The following is a 10,844-nucleotide window of genomic DNA, read 5'->3' as shown; positions in this document are numbered from 1 at the left end:
TATCATTAATAACAAATTCTTAAAAAAACTCTCACATAAAATGAATGTTGATATTTAATATATAGTATAGATATAAGAGTAAACATGTAATTTTTTTTTTTTTTTTGCTTGATCTATAAATTTTTATAGATTGAAATTTTTAGAATGGGGTTTTCACATTTTTAAATTCTAAGATAAATTTGTTTTTCTTGCATGGGTTTAGATGGTGCAAGCCCCAAACTAAAAATCACAAGAAAGTCTTTCGGCTCAGATGCCCTAATTTTAAAAGATTTTTTAAATGAATAAAATAACAAAATTGGGCTTTAGGGTCCAATCTAAACAATAGAGAATTAAATAAAAACAACCAGACTAGTCCCTTGAACCTATTATAATCATAATTGATTTGTATGTTTCTTTCTAACAAAAACTAACTTTATTTGGACAAAATTTTCATAACATTTCAGGAAAAATAAAAATAAAGAAGTAAATAATTTTTTTCAAAAGTTAAAACTATATTATAGGTTTGTTCAAATAAACTTCTTTATAATTAATTTTAGAAAAAAAAAATAGAAGACATGAGGTAAGCTCTCCATAAGCTAAAAGTAGTTTATGTATAAGATAATTTGTAGAAGTTTTCTTATATAAGTTTTCCAAAAATTTATTTTAAACTTATGCATAAACTATTTTTAGTGTATAGAGAAATTCATTTCTATTTTTATTTTTTATTTTTTTTTATCTTAGAAGTGTTTATGAAAAAAATTATCAAAACAATCTATAAGCTAATTTGTAGGATCTCTCTCATATTAATTTTTTTAAAAAAATTATTTTTAAATTATGAAAAAACTAATTTTTACTTATAGAAAAATCTATTTTATTTTATTTTCTTATTTTCTTCTTTTAGAAGTAAGTATGTAAAAATTTATCAAAACACGTAAAACATGGACAAGGATAGAAATAAGAATAGAAAGAAAAAAAAAATAGAACATCTTATCTTTGGACAAATAATTTATCTTTCTAATTAGATGGTAAGGATATTGTTGAAATTAACAAAGATGAAATAAATAATAAGAGGAGGCAAGAAAATAGTAAATGGGTAAAATATGTTTTTTGCGTCCTTTATTTGTATAACTAGAGAATATGGAAAGTGATTTTCAAATTAGTGTAGTAAGAGCTTATTGAAGGGGGAAAAAACTTATTTAAAAAATAAACACTTCATTCCTTAAAAATTAACTTTTATTTTATTTATTTTACTTTCTTCTCGTATAAATATTTGTGAAAAAAATTAATCCAAATAAAACTTAAAACAAGAACAATAATAGAAATAAGAATGGAACAAAAATAAAAATTAGATCATGTTATCTTTGGGACAATTAGTTTGTTTTTCTTAGAATATTAGATGGTAAGGATATTGTTAAAAGTAACAAAGATCAAATAAATAAACAAATCGAGAAAGCAAGAAAATATTAAATGAGTAAAATATGTTAATCGTAATTCTTACAAGGGTGAGTTACACACATAAGTTTATGAATTGCAGTCTCACACCCTAATTCTAACAAGTGCTCGTAGTAGATCCATCGCCCTACTTAAATCAATCATATCAATCCTTAGATCCCATTTTTGGAAAATCTCACTTCAAAACTTTATCCATCAAAATTTCATGGAAAAAGAGTTGAATTGAGATGTAATAACTTTTCATAACCTTTCTAAGTTTTTACTCAAGACGACCTTCGTGTTCAAAAAGTTTTTGACGTTAAAGGTTCAAACACTTGTAAAGTTTGCTCTCTATGTGGTTAGTCACTAGTTATTGCAAGATATTTTAATATAATCCTAAGAACCTAATGCCAATTCTTAGTATCCTCATATTTAGAAGATTCAATACTTAAACACGAGATCTTCTAAAAAAATTTGTCATGGAGAAAAGAGAATTGTTCATGTAGTTAAGAAGATTCATATAGCTCAGAAAGTTGTTGTTTAGTTTAGAATGATGCACTCATAAAATTGTTACTTAAAATGCTCCTTAACACCTCTCATACATGCACAAATCTACTTTCACGTTTTTCTAAGGTTTCTATGCTTGATAAATAAACATTTGAACTGATTTGAAAATAGATTTAATAATTAGAGTTTATATAGTTCAAATATGCACATTTATAATGAAGTTAAGCTTACATAAAGTCCTCTAAAATATTCATTCTTATACCGTATGATGGCCAACCTGGCCGAATACCCGACCCCTCGAACACTTGGGCCGAATACCCGACCCCCCGAACACTTGGGCCGAAAACCCGACCACTAGAACACTTGGCCGAACGCCCTAACATACCGACCACTTGAGAATCGAACGGAGTATGTCGGTATGCTCGGCCAAAACCCTGTGCCTACTCCAAGACGATTACAAAGAGCTTAATTAACGTAATGCATTGGATTAGCCCCCTAATTTCCCGGGGCCCAATCCCTAATCACGGCCCAATAAGAAGTCCTATAAATAGGGTCCCAACGAGGTACGTAACTAACTTTCAACTACCGCATTTATTACGCCGAGCACTTACTTGAGCGTTGGAGTGTCTTTGCAGGCACACCCCCCCTCACATCGGACTACCCGGATAGGAACGAGAAGACCGAGACCCAAGATCCGACCTGCTACAACAAGGATAATTGAATGTGTTTCCTAACACAAGAACATTTGGCGCCCACCGTGGGGCCCGAAGAGACATTTTCAGCCCCCTAGAACTCTACAACTGAGACCGAGGCATGGTAGTAACTCGCAAAGGACAATCAACGACAACTCAACCAATCCCGAACCCCGAAATAAATCCCGTTATGGCCAATCAAGAGCGTTACCCGTATGGAATGCCTCAAACAGAGCCGGAGCCTGTGATACAAGAGGTCCAGCCGAACGCTAACCGAGACCAACATGATCTCCATGATGACTTGCGTGCATTACGCGAGGAAATGGCCGCTATCCGAAGGCAGAGAGAGGCCGACGCAAGGGAATTGGCCGAGCTGCGACGACAGAATGCCGAGCTTCGAAGCCTTAACCAAACATGTGTGCCGTCAACCCCTACCCTCCAAGAGGAGTCGGCATATCACGCCCCGACCGACCATATGACCCGAACCCCGGTCACCTCGTTGATAGCTAACAAGGCCGATACCACCACTCACTCCCTAAGGCATCCCTTTTCTCGAAGAATAATGGAGGCAACCCTGCTAGACCATTGGAAAGCATGCCGATTGAGAAGTACGACGGGTCATCCGACCCCGAGGAACATTTGAACGTCTTCTTGACCCAAGCGACCCTCTCTACTCAGGACGACTCGGCTTTGTGCCGAATATTTCCCATGTCGCTGAAGGGAAGAGCTTTGAGCTGGTTCACGAGGTTGCCGAGCGCCTCCATCGACTCGTTTAGCGAGTTGTCGTCCCAGTTCGCCCTACAATTCGCAACGAGCAAGCCGTACAAGACGACCTCTTTAGCCTTGGCGGGGGTCCGTCAAGAGAAGAAGGAAAACCTAAGAAGCTTCATGGACAGATTCAATAAGATTGCGATGGAGATTGGAGATCTTAACCCCGCCGTGGCATTGGATCGGCTAAGCACGGCCCTCAGGCCAGGACCATTTGTAAACAGCTTGTGTAAGAAGCCCCCAATTGATATGAACGACCTCCGGCGCCGAGCAGAGAAGCACATGCAAATGGAAGAACTTGCGGAGACCCGAAACCAGGCCAGGGTGGAAGAAAATTTTAGCCAGAAAGAACCTGGCCGAGAGCAGGTGAAAAAGATGAACGCCGAGCCCTCGAATACTCGCCCCCCAAAAGGACCTCGCTACGCGGCATACACTCCCCTCAATGCGAGTAGAGCCAAAGTGATGGAGCAGGCCCTCGCTTCAGAAATCCTTGCGATGCCGAAAAGGGCGAACACACCCCCCAGAGCCGACAAAGCCAAGGCGTGCCGATTTCACCGAAACATGGGGCACTCCACCGAAGAATGCTCTGCCCTGAAGGACAAGCTCGAGGACCTTATCAAACAGGGTCACCTCAGAAGCTTTATCACCATTCAAGACCACCCGTCAAGGGAAAGAGACCACCACTCTCGTGAAGCTCGGCCGCTGAGAGACCGACGCTGTCGATCACGTTCGACCGAAAGGCAAGATCGATCACAGCGCCCCAGGGGAGACAATGACCGACCACGGAAGGTGATCAACACAATAGGCGGAGGTTTCGCCGGAGGCGGGTCCACCTCATCGGCGCGAAAACGACACCTCCGCGCCATTCGATCAGTAAACAGTGTGAACCAACCGAGGATGCCTAGAATGCCACCTATAACCTTTTCCGACCAGGATTTCCGTGGCGTCGACCCCATACAAGACGACCCTATGGTGATTTCGGTCGAGATGCACAACTGCATTGTGAAGAAAACATTGGTCGACCAGGGGAGCTCAGCCGACATCTTGTACTGGAATACTTTCGTGCAGCTCGGAATCCCAGAGGAGAGCTTAGAGCCATACCACGAACCACTAGTCGGCTTCTCGGGCGAAAGAGTGATGACGAGGGGATGCATCGACCTATATACCCGTTTTGGGTTCGACCAATAGTCTTTCCGGGAGATCAAAGTCCGTTACATTGTGGTACACGCAAACACATCGTACAACATTCTTCTTGGCCGACCGTCAATCAATGCGCTGGGGGCAATTGTTTCGACACCTCACCTATGCATGAAATTTCCGTCGAGGAATGGGCAGGTAATCACCGTACACGCCGATCAGAAAAAAGAAAGAGAATGATACCTTTCTAGCTTGAAGGTGCAACCGATGGCCGTCCCCCAGACGACGAGAGGCGTAAACGCGGTCCGACAAGAGATGGCCGAGCACATCGACCTCGACCCTCGGTTGGGAGAAGAAGAGCGAATCGAGCCCGCAGAGGACCTTGTCCCGTTTCAGCTGGGGCGAGAGCCCGAACAGGTTACTCAATTGGGATCCCAACTGAGTAAAGCTGATTCAGACCGGATGAAACGAGCAGTTAGAGATAACAAAGACCTATTCGCATGGACGGCGGCCGATATGCCGGGGATAGATCCAAATTTCTTGTGTCATCGATTGGCTGTATGCCAGGACGCCCGACCGGTTGCTCAAAAGAAGAGGAGGATGGGAGATGAGAAGAGGAAAGCTGCGAACGCCGAGGTGCAAAAACTTTTACATGCGAGGTTCATCCGAGAGGTCACATACACCACTTGGCTGGCTAATGTGGTGTTAGTAAAAAAGTCGAATGGGAAGTGGAGAATGTGCACCGACTACACCGACCTCAACAAAGCCTGTCCCAAGGACGCCTATCCACTCCCATGCATCGACCGACTCGTTGACGGCGCTTCCGGGCATGCTATATTTAGCTTCCTAGACGCCTACTCCGGCTACAATCAGATCAAAATGCACCAGCCGACGAAGAAAAGACAACGTTCATAACCGAGAACGCAAATTTTTGTTATAAAGTAATGCCATTTGGGTTGAAGAATGCTGGGGCTACCTACCAGAGGTTAATGGACAAGGTGTTTCACAGTCAGATAGGCCGGAACATCGAGATATATGTGGATGATATGATGATAAAGTCCAACTCTCTGGCCGAACACTTAACCGACCTGGCCGAAATCTTCGGTGAACTCCGCAAGCACAACATGAGACTCAACCCAGAGAAGTGTATCTTCGGGGTCAAGGGAGGAAAATTCCTAGGTTTCATGCTATCGGCGAGAGGCATAGAAGCGAACCGAGACAAATGCCAGGCCGTGCTGGGCATGCGAAGCCCGAGAAACCTAAAGGAATTGCAACGCCTCTCTGGAAGATTAGTCGCCCTATCCCGATTCCTCCCACGGTTAGGCGATAAAATTAGCCCGATGACAAAACTCCTGCGGAAGGCATCAGTCTTCTCATGGGACGAACATTGTGAAGCAGCCTTCATAGCTTTGAAGACGACCTTGGCGACACCACCGACCCTTACGAAGCCTGATCCTTTGTGCCCAATACTTGTATATTTAGTTGTGTCCGAAGAGGCGATCAGCTCGGTTCTGGTGCAAGAAAAAGAAGGCAACCAAGCTCCTGTATATTTTGTCAGCCGACTACTGCAAGACTCAGAAACCTGGTACCAGTTGATTGAAAAGGTGGCACTCGGTCTAATACACACTTCCCGACGCCTGCGCCATTACTTCCAAAGCCACCGAATTGTCGTACACACCAACTGTCCCATCGCTAAGGTATTAAGCAAACCCGAACTCGCCGGAAGAATGATGGCCTGGTCGATGGAACTCTCACAGTTCGACATCACCTTCAAACCAAGGGGACCGATCAAGGCTCAGTGTTTGGCCGACTTCATAAATGAACTTCACCCACAGGGCCAATTCGAGGAACAATGGTGGACCCTCCATGTAGATGGATCCTCAAACAGCCAGGAGAGCGGGGTAGGAGTGATCTTAGAAGGACCGAGAGGGATAACCTTGGAACAATCGTTGCGTTTCCGGTTCAAAGCCTCGAACAACCAAGCCGAATACGAAGCTCTATTGGCAGGATTAAGACTAGCCGAGGACATGGGTGCATCAAAAATCAAATGCCGAACCGACTCCAAAGTGGTGGCCGAGCAAGTTGGCGGAAGTTTCCAAGTAAAAGACCACAGCATGATAAAGTACTATCATGCCTATCAAAAAATGAAAGCGAGCTTTCAGGAGGTGTTGGTCGAACACATCCCGCGCGAAGACAACACCCGTGCCGACCAGTTGGCTAGGCTGGCCGCGACCAAGAAGCCAGGACATCTGAGAACGATCATTCAGCAAGAGATCGACCACCCTAGTGTCGATGCAGAAGTGGTTACAAATGTCAATGCCGACCATGCCAGTCAAGATGACTCTGAAGACTGGCGAGCCGAAATCAAAGAGTTCCTCATAAGTGGAATCGCCCCAACCGACCCGACCGAGGCCAAACGATTAAGAACCCAAGCCAGTAGATACATTGTCGTCGCTGGCCAGCTGTACAAACGCGGTTTCTCTACCCCGTTACTCAAGTGCCTAAACTCCGCCGAGGCCGACTATGTGACGAGAGAAGTACACGAGGGTATATGCGGACTGCATTCGGGGGCGAGGACGACCGTCTCTAAACTCCTACGAGCCGGGTACTATTGGCCGACCATGAACACCGACTGCGCAGCGTTCGTAAAGAGATGCCAGCCATGCCAGAGACATGGCAACTTGATTCATCAACCGGCCGAGCAGCTACATTGCATTCCTCCAGCCTGGCCGTTCGCCACATGAGGGGCCGACATACTCGGACCCTTCCCAGTTGCCAAGGGACAATGCAAGTTCCTCATCGTCGCCGTGGACCTATTCACCAAATGGATCGAAGCTGAGCCCTTGGCATGTATCTTGGCTCATCAAGTCCAGAAATTTCTATGGAGGAACATCATTACCCGGTTTGGTGTCCCGCACACTCTGGTGACCGACAACGGCCTTCAATTTACCGACCGAAAACTAAATGAATTCCTAAATGGCTTGGGTGTACAACATAAGGTCACGTCGGTCGAACACCCGCAGACGAATGGTCAGGCCGAGTCGGCCAATAAAGTCATCTTGGCAGAGGTGAAGAAACGCCTTGGAGAAGCAAAAGGAGCATGGGCCGAGCAGTTGCCCGAAGTGCTATGGGCCTACGGATGCACGCCCCAGTCGACTACGCAAGAAACTCCTTTTCGCCTAGTCTATGGATCTGATGCAATGATCCCAGTGGAAATCGGGGAACCTTCGTTCCGCCGAACCCACTACGACGAGTCGAACAACGAAGCCGAGCTCCGGGCAAACCTGGACAACGTGGAAGAAGTTCTAGACCAAGCACAAGTTGTGGCCGAGGCCACCAAACAACGTTACAAAAGAAGATTGGACAGCAAGGTAAAGCCTAGAGAATTCCGCGAAGGCGATCTCATTTGGAGAGCCACAGGCGAGGCAAGGAAAGATCCGAGACATGGGAAACTCGCCCCAAACTGGGACGGTCCCTTCCGAATCTGACACAACCTGAACAACGGAGCGAACAAGCTGGAGCACCTATCGGGAGAACCAATTCCGAGAACCTGGAATTCCTCTCATTTGAAAATGTATTACAGCTGATGTAACAGTGCACTCTTTTCCTTAGCCGATTCTTTTTTCCCTAAGGAGGGTTTTAGGTCGGCAAGGTTTTTAACAAGGCACTTCATTGATAAAAGTTCCAAAATTTCATTATATCGTTTGCAATTTTATTGTATGCCTAGGTCGAACACTACGCATGAAAGCAACGACACCGACCAACAGGTCGAAATGTGCACTCGCGCCCAACAGGTTTCCCTCCCGACACCGACTAAACCCGAGCAATCCTCGGTCAAGTTCGAAATGTGCACTCGCGCCCAACAGGTTTCCCTCCCGAGTACCCTACTCGGCTAAGGATGTGCCTAGGCCGAGCACTATGTCAACGACAACGACACCGACCAACATTCGGTCGACGACGAAAAAACACACTCGTGCCCCAAGCCGAGCACTACGCACAACGTGTACTAAACCCGAGCAATCCTCGGTCCAATTCGAAATGTGCACTCACGCCCAACAGGTTTCCCTCCCGAGTACCCTCCTCGGCTAAGGATGTACCTAAGCCGAGCACTATGTCGACGACAACGACACCGACCAACATTCGGTCGATGACGAAAAACACACTCGTGCCCCAGGCTGAGCACTACGCACTATGTGTACTAAACCCGAGCAATCCTCGGTCAAGTTTGAAATGTGCACTCGCGCCCAACAGGTTTCCCTCCCGAGTACCCTCCTCGGCTAAGGATGTGCCTAGGCCGAGCACTATGTCAACAGCGACGACACCGACCAACATTCGGTCGATGATGGAAAACACACTCGTGCCCCGGGCCGAGCACTGCGCACAACGCGTACTAATCCCGACCGACCCTTGGTCAAGTTCGAAATGTGCACTCGCGCCCCAGGTTTCCCTCCCGAGTGCCCTCCTCGGCAAAGGAAGTACCTAGGCCGAGCATTACCCGAACGCTCCGTCGACAAACATTCTCGGCCAAACACTGCGCAATGGGCGTCAAAACCGAGCAATACGTGGTCGATCCCGAAACGCGTACGCAAGCAACAAGCTTTCACTCTAACAGACCAAATAAACTTAAGCGGAAGCTTCGATGACCTAACGTTCACGAAAACCGAACACGCTCGTATAAACAAACACATCGCGCATCAAACACCATCATAAATCGCGAAATCTGACCTCTTGGCCACACATACAAGTCAGTTTATGTTAACATTATTGAACACTTATAAACACGGAAAGTTGAAAAGCAAAGTCTATTAAAAACAGGTATGGCCGACCACAACGGCTACTTACAAAAAATTAACTATCCACCGGCGCCGATGGCCAAGTTACAAAAAGGCACTAACGGCCCGGTTACAAAAAACAAACAAACCTACTCTACTTCCGCCAGAACCAATTCCTACACCGCGGCCGAGACGTCCGGAATCCCATCACCTACCACGTCTATAATTGGGTCATCTTCCTCCGTAGGCGGAGGTATCGGTGCTTGCGTGGAGATACCTCGGCGGGGAGCCTCGTCATCAGGGCTGGCACCCTTTGCGAACTCGGCATAACTGATGTACTTACCCCCGTAAAAATCTCGACTGACGTCAAAGTTAAAATAAACCGGGATCTCACAGAAGTACTGGGCTTATCGGACTGCTTGCTGGAATCCCGCATCATGTTGTTCGAGGATCTTTTCGGTGGCCTCGGCTTTCAGTTTAGCATGCGCCTCGGTTAGCCAAGCAATCTCAGCCGCCGTAGCCGCGGCCTCAACTTTCATCTTCTGCACCGACAACTTCAAGTCATCGGCCTCCCTCCTATAGCCATCGGCCGATCTCTTCAGTTTGTCAGCCGACTCTGTAGCTTTAGCATTGGCAGCCAAGGCCTCCTTCACTGTCGCCTCGGCCTCCTTTAACCGGGTTTGAAGTCGCTCAGTCGAGACAGCCGACCTCATCATTACATGCTTGGCCACCAGCGAAGTCCGCACGTCGAGCTCGCAGAAGAGCTTGTACTCGGCCTCCATAGACATACCCTCCAAGTACTGGAGCCCCCCTCCGGTAGCGAGGTCCAGGCTAACCAAGTTCTCGGACTGGACGGCCGGGGCCAAAAAATTTGACCCAGCAACAACAGCCGGGATAGCAAACCCCCCACATCCGGATTGCTCCAGCGTTATTTGTTTTTGACGTTTGGAGGAGGTGCCCGGCTGCTCGGCTTCCACGTTCTGGTCGGTCTGACGAGTCCGAGAGGTCCCTGTCCTCTTCCTCTGGTCAGCCAAGGGAATTATTACAGGCACGGGCTTATCCCTCAGAATCCTCAATGCCGACTTCACCGGTGGCACCTTTCCACTGGCCTTGGGATCTTTGGCTCGCTTGGCGAGCATGGCGGTCACGTCGAGATCCCCTCCGGCCATCAATCCTGCATCAAAAGAAGTCTTAACATCAATTCAAAACACTGCTACACTACCGAAGCCTAAAACACATACCTAGCAAAGCCATCTCGAAGTGAGACGTTTCAAATACGTCCAAGAGGCCTCGGACAGGTAAGCCCTTCGGAAACTTATTAAGAAGCTCCACAATTTCTTTATCCTCGGCAGGGAGCTTGGAAAAAGGTATCGCCTCGAAGCGCGTCGGCCGCCTCGTCCAATAGAAGGGGAATAGCGGGTTGTCCTCCCGGTCATAGAAGCAATGTCTCAAATCCGAACCCCAACGAACCTTAAAGAACCCACTCTTAAATCCCTTGTAAGAGGAGGTGAATGCTCGGAGAAATCCACGCTTCGGCACTCGAGCTAACGACACCCAT

At 46.6% G+C, this 10,844-nt stretch overlaps 1 protein-coding gene across 1 annotated transcript; it reads left to right on the top strand.

The window, feature by feature from the left end:
- The first annotated feature begins 2,799 nt into the window (after positions 1-2,799).
- Positions 2,800-4,565, top strand: LOC109814472 (uncharacterized). The gene is made up of 2 exons (XM_020378909.2): positions 2,800-3,060; positions 3,168-4,565. Exons 1-2 carry the CDS (start codon positions 2,800-2,802, stop codon positions 4,563-4,565), a joined length of 1,659 nt encoding a protein of 552 aa, XP_020234498.2.
- The last annotated feature ends 6,279 nt before the right edge of the window (positions 4,566-10,844 follow it).

This window comes from Cajanus cajan, chromosome 6 (genome assembly GCF_000230855.2).
Source record: "Cajanus cajan strain Asha chromosome 6, NIPB_CcT2T_4, whole genome shotgun sequence".
In the NCBI taxonomy this organism is placed as follows: Eukaryota; Viridiplantae; Streptophyta; class Magnoliopsida; order Fabales; family Fabaceae; genus Cajanus; species Cajanus cajan.
This window is presented reverse-complemented; position numbering and strand designations above follow the sequence as displayed.